Source organism: Oryza brachyantha, chromosome 5 (assembly GCF_000231095.2).
Source record: "Oryza brachyantha chromosome 5, ObraRS2, whole genome shotgun sequence".
Taxonomy (NCBI): Eukaryota; Viridiplantae; Streptophyta; class Magnoliopsida; order Poales; family Poaceae; genus Oryza; species Oryza brachyantha.
Window position 1 is genome coordinate 366,211 of NC_023167.2, and position 21,216 is coordinate 387,426.

The 21,216-nt window shown below is 40.4% G+C and overlaps 3 protein-coding genes across 3 annotated transcripts; 2 read left to right on the top strand and 1 right to left on the bottom strand.

Annotated features, from left to right (window-relative positions):
• The first annotated feature begins 3,847 nt into the window (after positions 1 to 3,847).
• On the top strand, positions 3,848 to 6,042 carry LOC102715017 (cysteine protease XCP2-like). Its single transcript, XM_006653897.3, has 2 exons — positions 3,848 to 4,798; positions 5,377 to 6,042. Exons 1-2 carry the CDS (start codon positions 3,848 to 3,850, stop codon positions 5,572 to 5,574), a joined length of 1,149 nt encoding a protein of 382 aa, XP_006653960.1. The 3' UTR covers positions 5,575 to 6,042.
• Positions 6,043 to 8,227: 2,185 nt separating this feature from the next.
• On the top strand, positions 8,228 to 10,122 carry LOC102714734 (cytochrome b5). Its single transcript, XM_006653896.3, has 3 exons — positions 8,228 to 8,489; positions 9,267 to 9,333; positions 9,618 to 10,122. Exons 1-3 carry the CDS (start codon positions 8,409 to 8,411, stop codon positions 9,872 to 9,874), a joined length of 405 nt encoding a protein of 134 aa, XP_006653959.1. The 5' UTR covers positions 8,228 to 8,408; the 3' UTR covers positions 9,875 to 10,122.
• Positions 10,123 to 14,229: 4,107 nt separating this feature from the next.
• On the bottom strand, positions 14,230 to 20,266 carry LOC102715302 (pumilio homolog 1-like). Its single transcript, XM_006653898.3, has 9 exons — positions 19,470 to 20,266; positions 17,805 to 19,057; positions 17,263 to 17,404; positions 17,086 to 17,193; positions 16,360 to 16,572; positions 16,157 to 16,267; positions 15,266 to 15,460; positions 14,954 to 15,128; positions 14,230 to 14,829 (listed from the first exon to the last, which is right to left on the bottom strand). The coding sequence occupies exons 1-9, from the start codon at positions 19,872 to 19,874 to the stop codon at positions 14,786 to 14,788; spliced, it is 2,646 nt and encodes an 881-aa protein (XP_006653961.3). The 5' UTR covers positions 19,875 to 20,266; the 3' UTR covers positions 14,230 to 14,785.
• Positions 20,267 to 21,216: the final 950 nt, after the last annotated feature.

The following is a 21,216-nucleotide window of genomic DNA, read 5'->3' on the forward strand; positions in this document are numbered from 1 at the left end:
TCCTGGGAGGCCGGATTCCACAGATCGAAGGCTCTTCTTCTTCACCGGTGCGGGGGCGGCGGCCGCGCCTCGCCGTTCGCCAACTGCTGGTGAGGACGACTCCGACCTTTGCTTGCTACACTAGTTTACTTGTCCACGACCGCCGCTTTGATTCCACTGTTTCTTTTTCGTGATTTGCTCTGACTGAAAGGTGAGGGTTCCCTCTTGCAGATGTGTTTGCATTCCACTCCTATCCTAGGTTGACACTCATTCATCGATCGTATAAGAATGTGTTTGGTTCTAGGGATGGTTGGGACAGAGCTAATCCATTTCTAACCTTGTTTGGTCACTGGATGGGTGGGATGGGTTAGACCCATAAGAAGAATATTCCTCCTAGATCCAGAACTAACCCATCTCACCAAAACGGTGGGCTCAGAACGACCACGGCATACAGAGATAATTTTATTTATTAAATTTATTTAAAATATATTACTTGTATAAATATACATTCAATTAATTTAGGTTATTCATATATTAATCCTAGTATTTTAATATTTTATTTTGGATACGAGAGCTAACTTTTATCTCATCTCATCCTTTGAATCAAACAAAAAACAGGTCCAATCCATCCCATCTCATCACTTCTACCAAACAAAAAACAGGGTCTAATTTATCCATCCAACTAAACAGAAAAATAAAACCAACCCATCCTATAATATAGGGATGGAGCCAACCCAACCCACCTCATCTACAAACCAAACGCATCCTGAAACTCTTTGACAATCATATGAAGAAATTTTTTGGCACGGTTCCCATAATCCCAGGATACACTCCAAATCTGCTAAACTAAGTGAGCAAGGCCAGTATTAGTTTGCTGCTCCCAAAGACCTAACGGATGCACATTACCTGCATATTCAGGGTTGTGTAATTGTGTTTCCATAAACTTGCTACCCTTTTGTTTATTTCCCATCGATATAGCCATATTACATATAAACTAGTATATTACTCCTCTGCTGTAGCACAACTTGGCGCCCTTTTCATTGGCCCGAAATGCCATGTACCTATCAGAAACCCTGTTCATCCGTGGTACAAGGAGCAAACCTCTGTATTTGGCTCTTTGTTCTTGGTTGCCAACCTCTTGTCCCAGCCTTTACGATTATTACAGCACCTGTTTATATGATAGCCTGACTATGATCGTTTTCTTTTTCTTCTTTCTTTGACCTTAGATTATGATAGTTAGGTAAATTGAGTAGATGTGTAGTGCAGAGCCTTATTTTGATGGAAACCTGGAAGAGTAGTTATGTAGTGCAAGGATGTGGACTATTCAATTAGTAGCGTAACAAGATTCAAATGGTGTCTTTGCAAGCAAATGTACAAAGTCTGACACCTGAGTAGGCGCTTGGTAGGCGAGGCTTAATCTCTGACGCGCATTTCAGATCCAATGGTCCACAATCTTGTTCCAAGTTTTCACGTACGTATAGGTTGTCGCTACATGTCATGTAGTTCCATCCAGTCTGTTGCTACTCCACTCATATGGTTGTTTTGTTTGCTGACCAGATCATATTCTACTGCCCAGAGCACAGAAAAGATGGTTAATGCAATCAAGGGATTGTTCATTTCCTGGTTGGTAACACAGCTTAACTTAATGTACTACATGTTTGCCGTTTTGCTTCTCTTTGTTGTGTTGTTATAGGTTTTGCATAACCAGCCTGCAATACCTTTTGCAGTGATGTGCCAATGGCACAGTTCATCGTCAATCTGAATGCTTCAATGCCTGCATCAGAGAAGTTCATCTTGCAAACGTTTGATCCTACACACATGTTCGTCCAGCCTCACGTGGCAGAGATGATCAGGAGCAAGATAGCGGAGTTCAGGGACCAGAACAGCTACGAGAAGCCAGCATGAGGGGCAATTCTTTCCTCAAAGTTCATCTGAACGTACATACCACTGACTGTTGTTAATCTGTACCTGCGTGTGTGTTTGTGATTGTGTCGATAGTAGATACTGAGTATCACATCTCACTCATGATGAATCAAGAGTGACGGCATTGTGGTTAGGGGCTGTTTGGTTCCACCAAACTTTTTTTCAAGTCCCTGTCACATCGAATGTTTGACACTAATTAAAAGTATTAAATAATTATTAATAAAACTTTTCTCATACTCTGGACTATTTCGCGAGACGAATCTATTGAACCTAATTAGTCCATGATTAGCGAATGTGATGCTACAGTAAACATTTGCTAATCGTGGATTAATTAGGCTCAAAAATTTGTCTAATGAAATAGCCTTTATTTATGCAATTATTTTTGCTATTAGTCTATATTTAATACTTCTAATTAACGTTCAAACATCCGATATGATAAGGGAGTAAAAAAATCCCTGGATCCAAACAGCCCCAGTACCAGAAACATTTCGTGATTTCTTCTCACTTTGATTTAGAGTGATAATACAATTGTGAGATTGCAACGGAACAATTGTGTTCTAATCTGAGAAACAAGTCGTATCTGAATTCAGAAACATGAACCAAATAAAATCTTACCGACTGACCCTGAATTAATTTGTTCATGGATTAATTGTTGCTGGGCGCTAAAAACCCTAGATAGAGAAGCGAAGAAGCCCGGGGATTTTTCTTCCTCTGCTGAAGAACGCCGCCAGAGACGGTTATTGGGCCGGAACAATAAACTCATTTTATTACAGGGCACAAATTAATCAATCAAGCTCATTTGATTTCCGGCTTCGATGGTTGTTCAGTCACCTGGTGATAAACATCTTCAGGCCTTCAGGGATAATATTCAGCTAATAAGTCTATCATATCATGTGTAGGAGGCAAAACAATTTTGTCACTAATGAGGCCACAGCAGCGTGTATCGATAGTTTCTTTTCTTGAAGGTATTGCTTATGAGCTGATTTGGTCTAGTGCCAGTGCACTGTCAGTTCTTGCTTTAAAGAAAACAGTCATCTTCTTGGCTGTGGTAAGGTGACGTGAATGATGCAGAGGTTATTCAATCTTGACAGTCAAATGCACTTGTGCAATCAGAATGTTCTTCAATCTTGACAGTCAAATACACTTCTGCAATCAGAATGTTTTTATTACTGACAAATGGTAAATAGTATAGTACGTGACAACACTGATAAATGCCATTTAATTCACAATCATTCATCAGTATTTAAAGATCAACTGTTGATGTCAATTACAATTTTAAGTGAAAACACAGGGAAAAAAAAAAGAAGAAGAAGTCATCTTGCGAATGTTCCTCCTGCAACTGGAGTAGCTAGCTTATGTTGACTTTTGCATGTTGTGCTGCAGGAGAAACGAGTATGCCAGGGAATGATGTATGCAGATGACAGAGTATGATGACCTCGATGCCCCTGTTTTACTCCATGTAGTGTAGGAACCCGTGGTCCAACAGACAAACATTCTCCTAAATTTACGAAAGAGATGGCATGCACTGACCCTGATCTGGTGAACACATAGAAATCAATCACTGTCCACTATCTTCAGAAGATGCAGTAAGCAGCACCAATAACATGAAGTGCACTCGTGAAAGCTGATGCAGATTGTTCATCCATCAGGTTGCAGTCGGTTCCATGTACAATCTTGTCCAGTTCGCTTTCAGCCATGTTCATGCGCGCTCAGATAGATCTATCTTCTCTCAAGTTGCAGCTAACCAAGAAAAGAATGCCATCTTAGCTTTCTGCACCCAGGATTGATGGATGGATGCATGCATGCATGCTTGAAAGCAAAGTCTCAGCCTGACAGACATTCAGAGCAAAGCTTAAAGCTTTGGCATGATTCAGCATACACTCAAAACTGTTGCTCACTTTCAGAGCCTGAGCCTTTGCTTCCAAGCAACTGCCTGCCCGAATCAATGGCTACAAATACCCATCCATGCATGCATTCTTCGTTCATCCTTCCTGCACCAAATCAATCTAGTTTAGTTAAAAAGAACAATTCTTCAGACATGGAGCTGAAGCTGAAGCTGTCCGTGGCCGCCGTCGGCCTGCTGCTGTGCGGCGTGGCTTGCGCCGGCGCCGGCGCCGGCGCCGGCAGCGAGTTCTCCATCGTGGGGTACGCGGAGGAGGACCTGGCGTCGCACGACCGGCTGATCGAGCTGTTCGAGAAGTGGGTGGCCAAGTACCGGAAGGCGTACGCGAGCTTCGAGGAGAAGGTGAGGCGGTTCGAGGTGTTCAAGGACAACCTCAAGCACATCGACGAGATCAACAAGAAGGTGACCAGCTACTGGCTGGGCCTCAACGAGTTCGCCGACCTGACGCACGACGAGTTCAAGGCGGCGTACCTCGGCCTGACGCCAGCTCCGGCGAGGAAGACGGGCAGCGTGAGCGAGTTCAGGTACAGCGACGCCGACGGCGAGGTGCCCAAGGAGATGGACTGGAGGAAGAAGGGCGCGGTGACGGAGGTGAAGAACCAGGGGCAGTGCGGCAGCTGCTGGGCGTTCTCGACGGTGGCGGCGGTGGAGGGGATCAACGCGATCGTGACGGGGAACCTGACGTCGCTGTCGGAGCAGGAGCTGATCGACTGCAGCACCGACGGGAACAACGGGTGCAGCGGCGGGCTCATGGACTACGCCTTCTCCTACATCGCCTCCAGCGGCGGCCTGCACACGGAGGAGGCCTACCCGTACGCCATGGAGGAGGGCGACTGCGACCTGGAGAAGGGAGCTGGGGCGACGGCGGTGACCATCTCCGGCTACGAGGACGTGCCGGAGAACGACGACGAGGCGCTCATCAAGGCGCTTGCCCACCAGCCCGTCAGCGTCGCCATCGAAGCCTCCGGCCGCCACTTCCAGTTCTACAGCGGGGTACGTACCTCACCTCACCTCTACTTATCCTACACGTTCGAAGCCGTTGATTTTTTTTATAAACGATTAATTATTCGTCTTATTTAAAAAAATTTATCAAATATATAAAGCTATAAATATATATGCATAAAAGTATATTTAACAATAAATAAAATGATATAAAAGTAATTAATAATCATATAAATTTTTTGAATAATTCGAATAGTCAAACGTGTATAAAAAAAGTCAACGGCGTCAAATATTTAGAAAAAGAGGGAGTATTACTCTTCCAACTTTATACTCAAACTTTTCATTTTTTTTATTTTTTACTAAATAAGTATATGGAATACTGTATAATAAACTTATATAGTATTATGGTTGTACTCAAACTTTTCATTTTTTATATTTTTACTAAAATAAGTATATTAAATATTGTATAATAAACTTATTAAATTTTCTTTTATAAACATATCTATATCTACTTTTATGTCATTATAGTAGCTATTCGTGTGGCCAAGTTGTAATAGAACAATATATATGAATCATCATAAAGAAAAAACTAATTAATATTGTTGGTAATATATTATAACCACGTACAGGGTGTGTTTGATGGTCCATGTGGTGAGGAGCTGGATCACGGTGTGACAGCCGTCGGATACGGGACAAGCAAGGGCCAGAATTACATCATCGTGAAGAACTCATGGGGCCCACACTGGGGCGAGAAGGGCTACATCCGGATGAAGAGGGGCCTCTGTGGCATCAACAAGATGGCCTCCTACCCCACCAAGGACCACTAATCTTATCCATTATCCATATTATATTATCAATCAACATCAACATCTCGTCCATTTCATCTTCAAAATGTTTCTTCTTCACCTTCAACTCGACCCACTGTTGTTTCAATTTTTACCCTCTTTTTTTTTTAATCTTCATCGAAGAACCCAAAAAGAGAGAGAAGTGTATGATCTGTTTGTTTGGGTTTGATTTTCATTTTGCTGATAATTAAGTCATGGATGAAGCAATAAACCTCGTGATCGAGCTTCTCTTTAAACCAAATTCCCAACGGCTTTTGGTCAACTTGTGTGCGTGTTTGATTTTTTTGCTGCTTGTGGTTTGGTTATATGCAAAAAGGACAGATGCAATGTGAAAAACACGAACTAAATCACATTGGAGACAAATAGTTTTCTCGCGAGGGAGAAACATGTCATGAAATCGACAGTTTGTAATCCCACTACAACAAGCTAATTAAGCTAGGTGTCCACATCTTTGTGTTTAAGACTGTGTGTCAGCGTCTGAGCCCATTACTATACGATCGATAAATAATCCGGCAAATTGCAAGAATTGGAGGATCAATGGCCATGAATGAATGAATGCAAGTACAGTTGCACATACTCAACGTTATCTGCTAGCAGTAGTAATGGTCTTGTTATGGCCATTCATGCCTGCAAACAGGAATGCATGTTTCAGCAAATTTCATGTTCAGGCCAAGTGTGAATCATTTGAGCTTATTTCAAGCCTCAAAGGTAGTGTTAGGAAAATTAAAAAAAGGTTATTTGAAATGTCAGAAATATTAGCTGAAAAGTAAACCATGAAAGTAGTAGAGGCCAGTCAATAATTCCCATGAATGCAGTTAGGCCTTGTTTAGTTCCTAAAATTTTTCCAAAAACATCACATCTAATTTTTGGACACCTAAATAAAGCATTAAATATAGATAAACCAAAAAACTAACTGCACAGTTACAGAAGAAATTTTGAGACGAATCTTTTGAGCCTAATTAGTCCATGATTAGCCATAAGTGCTACAGTAACCAATACATGGTAATGACGGATTAATTAGGCTCAAAAGTTTCGTCTCGCGGTTTTTAGGCTAGCTGTGAAATTCATTTTGTCATTCGTGTCCAAAACCCCTTCCGACATCCGATCAAATATTTGACGTGACAATTCTTTCAAAAATTTTCTTAATCTAAACACCACCTACCTTACCTATAAACAACTTGCAAAGGTTGGCTTGGCTTGACCACAGCACTCAAATCCGTGGGCGCCACTGGGAAATGAAAATTCAGCCACAAATTTCTTCTTCTTTTTGTTGTTTTTTTTTTTCAGCTATCCTTTCCCTGTCAGTTTCAAGATTGTCCAGCTAACCTTCCAAATCCAAATGATGCTCTACTCTACTCTCCAGAAGCTTCACTTGTCCTGTGCTCTGCAACAACCAGCATTATTTATTTATTTTTAGTAGAAACTGATGTCATTCTTCTCTTATCCATGGCCTATCTTTAACACTTGCTGGGCCTGGGTGGTCTCTCCTTGAAGAACTTATACTAAATTTCCTTAATTATGTGGCCTACTAAAAGGTTATCACATATTATATTTGCTAAATTAATTATGTGCCATTTGTTTGTAGTGTGTAAGTAGACTGAACGTGTGACCTAAAATGGTGGTAGGTGTGTTAGCTCCCTCCAACTTACAATACCCTGCTCCATGTTGTAATCAACGTCCTTGCTTGTAAAATATCATAATAATAACTCATTTGCCTATAAATTAAATATCCTCTTTTCGTATCAAGAAGTAACTCAAATGAAGATCTGGATCTGAAATATAAAATGAAGATGCAGATCTGAAGATAATTGTAAATGAATTCCTGGCATAAAAAAGACACAAGGCTTTGATTTGATAGTGCCAAGATCACCGGTCATCAGAGAAAATAAACGGTCTTCAAGTTGGAAAAGGTTTAGGATTGTTATAGGCGCTTCTATTAATTAGACTCTCGGCAGAGGAGCCACCAACCGTGGAACTTTGGAGCAAGTAACATAATATTCTTTTATCCAACTATCCCAGAAAAAAAAACACAACTCAAATAATTAAGAAAGATTAAAATTTACCTTTTAATATGGTTCTTTGATTATGACACCGTTGGTAATATCGCACAGTTCTTTGTCACACCTATGATTTAGGTTGTTCAGATAAATATAATATAGTGTGGATTCGACATAGTGATATAAGAGCAAGTATAATATTATATTATAAGTTGTAGAATGGAGAAGCGAGAGAAAAAAATATAAGTGCATTCATAAGAGCTAGTTATATGTGTACTTCTAACGTATTATATTTGTTAACTCTAATACAACCTTAGTCAGTAAGTTAGTTTTATTATTAAATTTGGTCTGAGTAATTATAGACGCAATCCTAACTTTACCATTAAACTTGCTCTCGATAATTATAAACATAATCGGTTTCAAATTATTATAAAAACAGAATCAATGGAAAGGAAAAAAAATACTAGCTCTTCTGAAGAAGGAGAAGGAAAAAGAGGTTGTGGAATTGACGGCGTTGAAGAGTTCGGTTTGAGAGGGGACGGGTGAGATGGGGGTAGGTGGACCGTAATTTGCATTCTCGTTTTTTTCGGTGGCTCTCAAATTTCCCTCTTTTATTTCGTCTTTATTTATAGAGTTGAGACGAGGCAGCTCTCTCCTCTGAATCCATCCCCACAAGCCGAGACGGCACGACAGGCCTAACAAAATCTCATCTTTGGCCGCCTCCCTGATTCTTCCTGCTGCTGTTCTTCTTCTCCCTTCCTTCGCTTTGTTGGATCTCGTTTACCCAACCAAGAAGAGGTAAGGAGGAAGAAGAAGAAGATGTCTAGCAAGGTGTACACCCTCGAGGAGGTCGCCAAGCACAACTCCAAGGACGACTGCTGGCTCGTCATCGGCGGAAAGGTCTCGTCTTTTCCATCATGCTTTATTTGCTTGTTAGTACTTTTCGATTTTGATCCTCCTGTTGCTATGCCCATATGCCTCAACCTGTTTTTTCCCCCAATTGATTTTATCTGTTCATCGACTGACTGACCGCTAAACCCCCAAATAATCGAGGAAGAATTTCGATTCGTTTCTTTGGTTCTTGGTTCTCTGGTGCTGTCATGGTGACTACGTCATGGCAGATCTGGCCAGGAAAGAAGAGTTTTGTCTGATTCACCGCACCCCATGAGTGACCTGTATGTATGGCTGTGTTTGCCTGCCACCTGTGAATTCTCTTCTTGCCTTCTGATATCAAATTAGCAATAATACATGGGCTTTCCTTTGTTTCCTGCTCTACATGGAAGAAAGGGGAATGAGTGCTAGCAGATCCAAACTCTATGTATAGCTCCTTAACAAGTTTCATATGAATCAACACACTGTTTTGCTCAACATATGTCAGTCAACACTGCAAAATTGTCTATGTAAATTTCTGAACATGGACACGGGACACTGGGACAGAACAATGAATTTCCGTAGGAAAAGCTCTTAGTCCATGTAATCCTGTTGATTAGTCTTACAAGCAGTCCTCCTCTTCTCTACTGGTTGGACATGGTAGGAGCCAATATGGTTGTCCTGTATCATTAGCTCTCTTTTTGCTATGCTAAAAGTTATATCTTTTCATGCCAAAAGGTCTGGGAAGATGAAGAATGTAACCTTTTTACTGGAACCTCATCATCAATGTTCTGATATATTGTCCAGGTATACAATGTATCAAGATTCCTTGAGGACCATCCAGGGGGTGACGATGTCTTGCTATCTTCGACTGGTATGCCTTCTGAATTCTCATGTTTTGGCCTTCTAAGTAATAATCACCTCCATCTTTTCGCTTCTCGCTTCTGCTTATGAGCCAAAATTTAAATTTTAACTTTAAACTTAGAGTTGATTCTGAGGTTTTTTTATCAAAGTTTACTTTTCAGCCTTGACTTTTAAATCGCTAATAATACGTATATATAAAAGTTTATTCACAAATTATATTTTTCGTTTGCAAATTTGCCGAACAATCACCCCCCATAACTAACGGTCTTACATGTTCTTCGCCACCTTGTGCAGGCAAGGATGCAACCGATGATTTTGAAGATGTCGGGCACAGCACCACGGCTCGCGCGATGATGGATGAGTACTATGTTGGCGACATCGACGCATCTACAATACCTGCGAGGACGAAGTACGTTCCCCCAAAGCAACCGCACTACAACCAGGACAAGACCCCGGAGTTCATCATCAAGATCCTCCAGTTCTTGGTTCCCCTGGCCATCTTGGGCCTGGCTGTTGCAATCAGGATCTACACCAAGTCGGAGTCCGCTTAGTGTTGTTTTCGCTTAATTGTGTTATAAAATTTGAAGGGTACTGAATAAGTTACTAGCAAGAGTTGTGCGTGATCCATACCAATGTAAACCTGTCATGAATTCGTCGAATGTTCTGAAGCTGCTGTGGGTTTTGTGGTCCTGGGATGTCCACTGTGGTAAGATCGATAGGATTCAAACAAATATTGCTCATTAATCGTTATATATCATGTTGATGACTCTGTTCGTTGTCATTATAACTGTTAGAAACCAGAAACTGTTCTTGTACACACACAATGATGTAGTGATTTATTGGCTGGTTTCTCCATTAAATTTCTGTTTGGTTAAGAACGCAGATTGAACAGCTGTTGCATTTGGAAGATAACTCACTATACTATCACTCAATGAAGTTCCAAAGCGCATCTGATTCCTGTGTTACGGTTTCACATCATCCTCATTACATGCTTTGATTGTGATCTACGTATCAGTGGTGCTAACAATGACAGAGGATACGCAGTCCTACTCGTAAGGTCAACTCAAACTCCTCCACATGACATGACACTCTCTGGTGCTCCCGCTAGTCCAGAACTACTACGCCACACAGATTAATAACCATTAATTAGAACAGTGTATTGATTTTGCCACGAGAGAGACTATATATCTATCCTCATTGATTTACCAGGCAAGCATAAGAGACATTGACTAGCATCTTAACACTACCACATGTTACTTCAGTACTCCTCTGAACCATTGATACTTGGAGTAAAACAAATGAAAATAATTTATAAATAAAACTTTTATATATTGTTATTAGTAATCAAGAAACAAAGCCTAAAAAATAAACTATGATAAAAACCCTCAAAACAAACTCTAAATTTAAGGTTAAATTTTTAAATTTTGCTTATGCATATAAGAAGAAGTGAGGCTTTAGTTAAATTAAAAAAAGAACATGGAGGTAGGTACCAATGCAATCGGAAGGAGGCTTAGGAAAAAAAAAAACTGAGAGGTTCGTTAATTTGCATTATCAAATGTAGGTGAGTAGTAGAAAATTTCATAATCATTTTATGAAGTGTACGTACCTAGAGAAAGAGAAAAGGAGACCGAGAAAGCCGATTTCGTCGTCGTCGTTGCCGGGCGCCATGATCACGTACACGGCAAGCCGAGGAAGCTTGTTTTAGGTGGGCTTGACCTACAATTTGTTGGACCTGTACTGTATCCACGGTTCATGTTAACGTGGTAACCGAGTTCTCCGCCGGGGCATGGCTACGACATGTCGTGATTTCACCATATGAAATTGACCCGAATTTTAAAAAAATTAAGAAAAAATGTGGAAAAACATATGATGTAGAGGTTGATTTGTAATTACGTTTGGTGAAAAAAATTGATGAAAAAACTAAATTTACGAATGAATAAAAATCCAGTACCAAAAAATAGTTGGGTAAAATAAAAAATGGCATTGTTCACATCACCTAGTTGAGTATGTATTTGATACATGAGGCACATATTTAAATGTTCGTAGCACTTAGTTGACTATGTAGTTGATACTTGATACATGAAGCATATTTTTTATTGCATTAGCTATTTGTGATGTAGATAGCTAGTACTATTTTGTTGTAGGCTTTTTTGTTAATTTTTAGTATCCAAAGTAAGTTAAATTACATGTGTAATCATATATGTTTTTAAACATGTAATACTTTTGTACGTAATATATAGTTGTAGGTATACTTGTGATGTCAAAATTTGTCAAAAATTTAGAAAAAGTCATACTAAAATTTTCTCTTTTTTTCTCTATAATATGTCCTAAATGTCATAAATATAGCTATATACTATTTTTCTTGTATTTTTACATATTTTTTCAAAATTAATTTGCATCCAACTGTTAGATTGCACTAGACACGGTTTTCAGTTGAAACCATGAGGTTTTGACCCGAAACCACACGATAACCGTAGATTATGAATTTAACTTTTTTTATATTCAAATTTATCGTAATTTTCATGGTGTCCGTGGTTACCGTGCAGTAATTAATCGTACCGCGGTACGGACGGGAGGAACGGTTTCGGGAACCCTGGCTATATCCATCTACTTCCTGGGTCATCTCATCAGGCGGCTTTCAGTGAGATCCATGCATCCATATGTACATCTGATGTGCGTCTCCTCTGGATCGTCACCTTCATGCTCGCTGGTGTGACCATCCATGCATAGCCATGCCGGCGGTGAGGTAGAACGTACGGGAGGGAGGGAGGGAGAGCTCGCATCGAAGATGGTCGCACGTACGCATGTTGGTCGGAAACCTGGCTGCAGCCTCAGCAAGAGAAGGAAAGCATGGTTGTCGACTGCGAACAAATCGGAGGAGAAAAAACCGATCGTTAATTCGTTGTAATGCTTCGTCATTAACAAATCATGTCCTGGCCACACTGTAAAAATAAGCATGTGCATTATATGATACATTAGTTGATTATTATTATTTCTTAAAACACGGTACAGACACACTTGCTCGATCGTAACACCTGCACTGCCGAAAACTTGAAGACAGATTATGGTGGCAACTGATACAGCAAGCAGACACTATGCCTTTTATTTGTAGGGAGAAAAAGAAAGAAAACCACAAACACACAACATTAATTATATCATCACTTGCTGCACTGCACTGCAGCCTGCAGGGTGATTGATTATTATTTTGATGAGTAGATTAAGCAGCTAGCTAGGTGTAGGTCGCCGGCTAGCCGATGGTGGGGGTGTTAGCGACGGTGTCGACGAAGATGCGGACGCGGTTGGTCCGGAAGTCCATCGTCGCCGGCAGCATCACGATGTCGGCGTCGGGCATGTCCTTCAGGATCACCTTCTTCGCCTCCTCCACCGGCATCCCCACCACCTCCGGCCACGACCTCTTCACCTCCTCCTCCGCCTGCTCGCCGCCGGACCTCACACCGCCGCCCATATTTTGTATGTACTGGATATACTTTAGTTGCTTGCTGCTTAGCTAGCTAGCTATGTGCAGGCGTATTTATAGAGATTGAAGCTGGGTCGATCGATATATGTGTTAATTATTTATTGTTATACTCTTTGTCTCTAATATCATTCACTTTTTTATATACGTTTGATTCTTATTTAATTTTTTTATAAAATATTTAAAGCTATATATATATATATATATATATGCAGAAAAGTATACTTAACAATAAATGAAATAATATAAAAATAGTTAATAATTATATCATTTTTTTAATAAGACGAATGGTCATATATGTATTAAAAAGTTAACGGCATCAAACATTCAAGACGGAGATAACATATAATACGTGAGGTCGAGAATTAATCTGTATTTATAATATTAGCTAATTTGTTTATAATGATTAATAGCAGGTGGAGTAGTATATGTACTTGTGCATGCGTGATGCACGAGCGAAGTATATATCTGGATTAAATCCATGCCATGCACGTGATGTGGTCGACCTCTGAATCTTCCGGCAGCTAACAGGGAGTCAAATATCATTCACTCGATCAGTGTATATCATTTAGAGGCGATAGTATATAAAAATATAAAATTAATTATAGTTTTATAACTAATATACCAAAATATTTTGTTAATAACGTATATTATTCCCATCTTATTCATTCCCATGTAGTCAAATAAATATGCTTTATATAGTTGCTAAGAATCAACTCAAAGTTAAGTTACTGTTGTACATTTTTCTACTTTCTTTTATGGCTATCATCTGTATCATTATGAAGTATTTGTTTATTTGATGGTGAAAAGTAAGAACCGACTAACAAACGTGCTTTGCACGTGCACTAATTGTAGTCAAACAATCTGTTATTAATTCACCGGCAAATAAGGCGCAAAGCCCATGCGTATATATACGCTGCCAAATTTGATTACATACTTACGATTCCCGTGAAGCACACGTCCTGCGTACACGTACTTGCAGATAGCTCCTGAGATAATATTATTAATCGTTGCTCCCTACTGAAACCGCTTACTTCTAGACGCGTGTTCTACCATTTATTTTATTTCAAAATTTGTAAAATTATTATTTACATTGCTAACAAATAATTTACTGTTAAATGTATTATGAAGACCAACTTATGTTTACACAAATATTTTTTTAAATAAGATGAATAATCCGGTGGGGTAAGCATTGCCTTCATCTAAAAAAAATAACAAAGCCATAGTTTTATATGATACTACTAACCAAAAACGATCCTTCCAGTGTCCCCATACTGATTACCTTGGTGCCAGGACATGCAAAGCAAATGTATACCTTTGGAGGAACCATAAGCAACAAATGCATGCATGAAAACAAGAGCATTCCATCATGTGATCAGATGAGATGAAAGACAGGTAAAAGAAACTTCTTGCACCAAAGTGCATGACATGAACATGAACATCCTGACTGGATTACAACATTACAGTACAGTGCACACTGACTGGATTAACACACAAGTACACAACAAACAAGGACGATTACGCAAGCAAACAGTTTCAGCAAAGCTGATACTAATAACTTCAGCTTAAACTGTAACACAAGGCTTAGGCTAGTGTGCCTTGAGTACTAGTAGTTATGTTACAGCAATAACAACTCATCACTCGCTCATATTGACAGCTAACAGCTTCCTCCTTTTTCATCTCTCTAGTGCTAAATAAAATTTGTACAGCAGAGTAACATGTTTCTTAATTTACTCTTCTTCATCTTCCTCTTTACAGCTTCCATATTAGATTAGAACTTCATGGCATGATCCATCCCTGCTGCCTGCATGCTCCTCAACTACATAATGTACACTCTCCAGTGCAACCGATTGAGATGCGTTTTTTTTTATTACTTCTCAAAGAGGCCATACTGGCCTTGTAGGGGGTACGTTTTTAGTTGCAAAAAACGAAAACGTGAGTGCAAAGCAAACCTAGCCACTGTTAGCTGTACAGCATTGCTTGCCCTTCAGGCGGCAGTGGTGCATGCTGGTTGAAGCCCTAGTCGCTTCTCTGCATATATACACCACAGTTAGTCCCTAAGACAGCTTTGGGATAAACAGCATAGATTTTGAATTGTCAAGTATGGTTCTAACATGGCTTACTGAAGAGGGAACAAGACCAAAAAAAAACATACCTCCAGCAGCAACAAGCTTCTCTACGCGTGCTACTATGTGCTTCCCGTAGGTATACTTCTTCAGTGTGTTCAGATGAGCTTTTATCCTTGTAAGGATCGTCTCTCTCTGCTGATCATCACAAGTCTCTAACACCTTCTGCACCACATAGTTGGCAAACTGGTCTTTCATCATTACCTACAAGAGGAACGCAAATTACTTTCATCAGGTCTCTACAATCAGCTTTACATATTACAAGATTTAGCAAGACATTAACTGTATAAATCTTAGGCAAGATTCACTTAGTAACTTCGTAAAGTTGGAAGAATGCGAACCTCAAGGTGTTCACTCTCGTTAGTGGATCCAAGCATTTCACCGATCAGGATCTGGCGTTCTACAGGATTGCCAAAGGCTAAGCACTTCTCAATGACATTTGATGCAAACTTTTGCTGGCTCATTTGTACAATTTGTCCAATTAACTTCTCAATAATAGCAGATCTTTCATGTGGTTTTCCATGTTCCAGTACATGCTGTGAAGTAATGAGTATGATGTTAAAAACAAAACATTGCAAAAATGAAAACACCTTGCACAAACTAACATGAGATGCCAAGATTCTCAGAGTTAAATCTGCAAAATGTCAACAAGCAGAATTCAACAGCAGCTTAAGTAAGTAGTCGCCATCCATTCAATAACAATTTACAGAGCGGCAGGATGAGTACAATAACCTACAGATGCTGCTGTAAACTCAGAAAACTGTTTACCTCACTTCGACGTCACCCTTAAGAAAGTATAAGACTGGAGATGTGGAAATATCTACATCTTAGTATTAATATTAAACAATACTCCATCCCAAAAATATCTTTACAGTTTTTCACAAGACTAAGGAAGTAGGTGGAATTAAATGGGGGATGGTTGTGATTGGTTGAGATGAGAAAGTATGTGACAAAATTAAATGCAAGATAGCTGTAATTGGTTGAAAGAAGGGACTAGGTAGAGAAGTTGCTATATTCTAGGACAATTTTTTAATGCTACAAGTTATATTTTGGGATTGAGGAAGTAATACTTAATACTAAACAGCTAGCACATGCTTGCTACTAATTACCAAGTAGAAAAACCAATTTGAAGTACTTAGATTAGACCGCGTAAATGGTAAGACAACATAGAAATTCAGTCATGTTCAAAAGGTATATGATACAATAATCTTGCAAAAATTTATGGGACTGACCTGAACAACATAGTTGCCATATTGATCTTGAGCCAGCAAGCAAACGGACTGGAGAATCTCATCCATCATTATTTGTTGCGTTGTAGGATCATCACAGTGCTCCAGCACCCTCTGGGAGTTCACATGAATGATGACAAGTGGGTCTATATATTAGCATATGTATAACTCAAAATGAACTCATTACAGGCATAGTATATGCATACCTGTATAACCCGACAACCATATGGATGAGTGGATAACATCACAACTTGACCATAGAATGTTGAAACAATGAACTGGATAGCATGTTGAGGGATGCACTCTATGCATTTCTGTATTACATGGTTCCCATTTTGATCACGTACACAGCGCATGACATGTCCATCCAGCTCAGCAACCATTTTAGTCTGCTGATCTAAACCAACAACCTCTATAGCCTGCATGTATATCATCCATGACATAAGATTTTGCCTTCCTCTATCTCTTTCAACCATTTATGTATTTGCACATGTTAGCAAAGGGTTTGTTTGTACATATATGAGCAAGTGATGACTACATCAATAGCTATAAAAATGTCTGGAAGTGTTTTCATAGATTGGTATTGTTGTTACTGGATGAGGGAGAATACATTTGAGGTATCTTTCTTCAGAAGTGAGGAACTGTACCATTCACTGAAAGTTTATACACAGCTTCAATTAGTTATGACAATTTTGCCTTGCTCTACTCTTCCAAGCATTTATTTACTTGTATAATGCAAAAGGAGTTATTTACAGTCCTTGGGAAGTATATAGAGGTAGAACAAGTTTTCAGTGCATTAAATAGGATTGTAACTATTGCCCATTCAAAAGGAAAATAACACGCATTACTACCTACCAGATAAAAAAATAATTTCAAAAATAGAAACTCTTAATTATTTCCTAGGTTTAAGAAAAAAATCAAGTGATAACCACCTTCTGTATAACCCGGCATCCATACATCTGAAGACTGAGAGCAAGAACACGTCCAATAAGCTGGTCGGCAAGTTCCTTTATCTGAGTCGGGCTTCCGTGCTCAAAAAACTGGATAGATGGCAAACTATAAGGACATTATCACACAGTCACACTTGAACAGATTGTTTTTTTCCTTACCTTCTGAACAACGTAATTTCCAAATACATCAGTCATCAACGTGAGAGCTTGAGGCATGATTTCTGAAAAAACCATGTCTTTCTCTTCAGTACTGGCCGTTTCTAGCTTTTGTTGTATGAAGCGGCTTCCATATTGATCAGCACTACAAGTTTGTCACTTATTAGTAGATAAACCATGTAACATCAATATGGACAAAAGCATTGTCAGAATTCATATTTAAAAAGAGAGAGATTGGATGGAAAGAGACGTGTTTGCTCCTTGTGTTTTACTATTATTTTCACATAAGGCAGCTCATGCCAAAGCATATCTCTAACCTTTCTCCCAAAAAATTAGATAGATGCATGTTCTAAGGAACAGATGGAAACAAACTGGAGTAAACAAAAAACACAAATCAAGCCATATTGTGGTTCATGTCAAACCTTATTTGGTTAATCATCAAAGTTTCTTAACTGGTCAAAACCATTAGTAGCTGTATGCTGTACTTGAGTACTGCAATTCAGCAGGCTATAGAAGCAGCAAGGTAATGAAATTGACAAGATTACCTGAATTCAACAACATGACCAGCAATTTCAGAGAGCTCGTAAGATTTGCTTTTGTTGCTCTTGAATTCTTCCAAGAGTGAGGGCATCATATTGATGTTCATCTTCCCACCTAGATCGGTATTCCATGAACCAAAGGAACCACCAAAGTTTCTCATACCCGATTGTAAACGCATGCTGCGCTCACCATGCCTAAGTGGACTACCAGGTGCAGCAGGGGAAGAGGGAAGAACAGGACTCATCAAAGGACTTCCAGCATAATTAAGGCCAAATCCGAGGTTTCCATAGTAACCACAGTTCTTCTGTGACTGAAGCAGTGGACTAGAGTAAGCTTTCTGAGGACCAAGTAAATCCATGTAAGAACTTCCCAGATGGCCACTGGCCATGAGAGGATCATCACAGCTAGCTGCTAGTTGGGCAGCAATCTCAGCTGCCTGAAGGTACTGAATATACGCTGGATCAATAGGCGCTTGAAGAGAAGTTGCTGCATTTGGACTTCCAATTCCATTGTAGTTCAGAAAGTTAGATGCACCAACCAAATTCTGCCTTGAAGATAATGTCCCTCCTGGGGACCTAGAGCCGATCCTAGGGGAAGCAAAGCCAGATCCAGCAGGCAAATTGTCAAACGATGTGAAATTGGCAGCATTAATCTGGTTTCTGATCAAAGAAGAATTAGGCGAATTTGCAGAATAGCCATCAGGTGTCTTAAAATGTCCTTGCTCAGGATTCTTCATGTAGGAGCGTTGCTGGCTTCCATTTGATTGATCACCATGCCGATCAAATAGAAACTTACGGACATTATCAACATCCTGGTACAGCTCAGATTGAGTCATAGTTTGTCCATTGGTTGCCCTCGATGATGATAAATTCATCCCAGATAAAGCAGCTATGAGATTATCAGATTCACCAATAGCAGATGAACTGCGGCGGAAGGAAGAGGAACCACCATTGTTCTTCTTATCATCAGCACTAACTTTGACACCAATTGGAGGCAGGCAAGGACTAGGGACCCTCCTCACAAGCTCAGGATCTGGAGATGCACTTCTAGAAAGCGACGATCCTAAAAGAGAGGCATATGTATGTGCTGATGAATCATTGTTCTGAACTTCAGCCAATTTCTGCACAGTGCTGTCACTCTGCAGACCACCCATAGCTCTAGTCTCACGAAGTGCATACTGTGCCCGAGAAGAATCCAGAAAGTCACTATTGTTGCGGTTGGCACCCTGCTTACCCATGTCCCGCTGATATGAGTTCTCCTGCATAGTGCGTAACATGTTGTACAAATCTGATCAATTACCTTGGACTGGATAAGATGAAACTGAATAGGAAACGAAATCTCCAAAAGGATGGGCTAAAATTCTTGAGATAAACTGAAAGAAAGGAAGTTTTGGGTATTCCCCTCTATGTGACTATTAATAAGAACAATTAAGCTTATTAAGTGGTTCAACCATTTTGGGTAAGGTGGACTTGACACACCAAGAGGAAATGGTAGTTGAACACAAGGCATTACTACATGTAGCATAAAGTCAACAAATGCACACAGCTGCAAAGTCAAGAATATCTCCCATAACATGCATATATACAGTATACTGAATCAAGATGAAGATATACCCAAATAAAAGGAAGGGAAAAGATGAGATCTTTAATCCATCAGAGCGAGCAAACCACCTGGAAGATGCTGGAGAAGCTCCCCTGCCGATCGAGGTCAATCCCGGGCAGCCCCACAAGGCCATCCCCCTGCGCCGCCGCCGCCGCGGCCGGCTGCCTCCTCCCGTCGCCGATCCCCCCTAGCCCGGAGGAGCGGAGGCGGTGCTGCGCCGAGCGCCAGTCCTCCTTGGAGAGCAGCGGCGGCGGGAGGCGCGGGTTGAGGTGCGCATTGGAGTAGTAGTAGCTCTGGTAGGCCGGGTCGGCCCGGAGCTCGTCGTCCAGGAAGACGTCGCCGGCGGCCGCGGCGGCGCTGGCCATGGCGCCCTCCACCGTGGGCGGCGCGGAGCCGCTCCTGAAAAGCTCCATGTCCCGGTCTGCCGCCGCCGCACCGTAAGCCTCCCCGCGCGTCGCCATCTCCGTCACCATCGGAACAAAACGAGATCTACTGTTGCTCAGCGAGCTAAAACCCCGCCATTACCGTCGCAAGAAAAGGCGGCGCCTTTGACAAGATTTCTCGCCCACAAAACCAAAACCCCAAAAAAAAAAAAATGGGCGCCGCTTTCTCGTGCAGCTCAGCTTGAGAGCATCAAGAATGGGAAACGGATCCCTCCCGGTTGCTCAGAGCGGGCGACGAATCGGGGAAGAAAGGTCCAAGCGAAGAGGAGCAGGTGTACAGATTGCGCGTAAGGTGCGGATTTGGGAGGGGTTCAAGCTCCCATTTTTATTCCCTTTTTGTTCTCCTCTTGAGAAGAAGAAGAAACCTAGCAGCTGAGGCTGAGCCTGGGACTGGGACTGGGAGTGGGAGTCTTGCTGTGGAGAAGAAGATGCTGGCTGCGGCTCCGTTAAGTACAACGGCCGGAGTGACTTGGGTCGTCGGATTGTGGGCCGGGCGGCGGAGATCTCTCCGGGGGGTTTGGGGTCCTAGGGTTTTGAGGTTGCCATACCTGCAATTGGAGAGAGAAGAGAGAGTTTTTTAGGAATGGAGGTGGCAAAAGGTAGGTTTTTTTGGTTAAAAATGGGAAATTGGTAGCTGCCTTCACTGCAGCAGTGTCATGCACTCCTGACCTTAAAAGAGATAGATGCTTCCAAATTTTCTGGACCTCCTCATCCTTAGCCTTACAATATTGGTATTTTGGTGCAAATACTTGTCATATACATATATAAATTAAGTGGTAATAAGTTTGTCATATTTTAGATAAAAAAAGTATGTTTGTTACATCCTAATAATCACTATATACTGTATACACTATGATAGTAGTACTAACTAGAATAAATTGTTCTTTTGAGGCATTTTGAAAGGTTGAATTTAAGTTTATTTCAGATGCTACTGTTTTTTTTGATAATATTGTAGATAAATATGCATGTTTCCCAAGCTCCTAAATAGCCTAATTTCTATAAAATTTTCTATGTATAAATTTCTATCAAAAATTTTGATTGAGTTTTTAGCTTATATTTAATTAATTTCGTTGATACTCTTAAATAATTCTAATATATCACTTGAGCATTAAGCTATTCAAGAAAAAGAAGAAAAACGCACCCTAAAGAACAACCGGAGTGAAAAAATTGACGCAAAACTAGCAACCATCAACAGCACTAACTCATATTGCTCATAGTACTACTACGTTTACAATCATGCGGAAATCAGCACAAATTAGGTGGTGTTTAGTTGCCAAATTTTTTTAGCAAAAACATCATATCGAACGTTTGACCGGATGTCGAAAATAGTTTTCGGACACGAATGAAAAAACGAATTTTACGGCTAGCCTAG

Excerpts from the sequence above, each read along its gene's own strand:
- LOC102715017 (XM_006653897.3), top strand. The coding sequence starts at position 3,848 with ATGGCTACAAATACCCATCCATGCATGCATTCTTCGTTCATCCTTCCT. Across the intron at positions 4,799-5,376 it reads ACTTCCAGTTCTACAGCGGG|GGTGTGTTTGATGGTCCATG; the intron begins GTACGTACCTCA and ends AACCACGTACAG.
- LOC102714734 (XM_006653896.3), top strand. The coding sequence starts at position 8,409 with ATGTCTAGCAAGGTGTACACCCTCGAGGAGGTCGCCAAGCACAACTCC. Across the intron at positions 8,490-9,266 it reads GGCTCGTCATCGGCGGAAAG|GTATACAATGTATCAAGATT; the intron begins GTCTCGTCTTTT and ends TATATTGTCCAG. Across the intron at positions 9,334-9,617 it reads TGTCTTGCTATCTTCGACTG|GCAAGGATGCAACCGATGAT; the intron begins GTATGCCTTCTG and ends CACCTTGTGCAG.
- LOC102715302 (XM_006653898.3), bottom strand. The coding sequence starts at position 19,874 with ATGGTGACGGAGATGGCGACGCGCGGGGAGGCTTACGGTGCGGCGGCG. Across the intron at positions 19,058-19,469 it reads GCTTCTCCAGCATCTTCCAG|GAGAACTCATATCAGCGGGA; the intron begins GTGGTTTGCTCG and ends CGCACTATGCAG. Across the intron at positions 14,830-14,953 it reads GAAGCTTGTTGCTGCTGGAG|AGAAGCGACTAGGGCTTCAA; the intron begins GTATGTTTTTTT and ends GTATATATGCAG.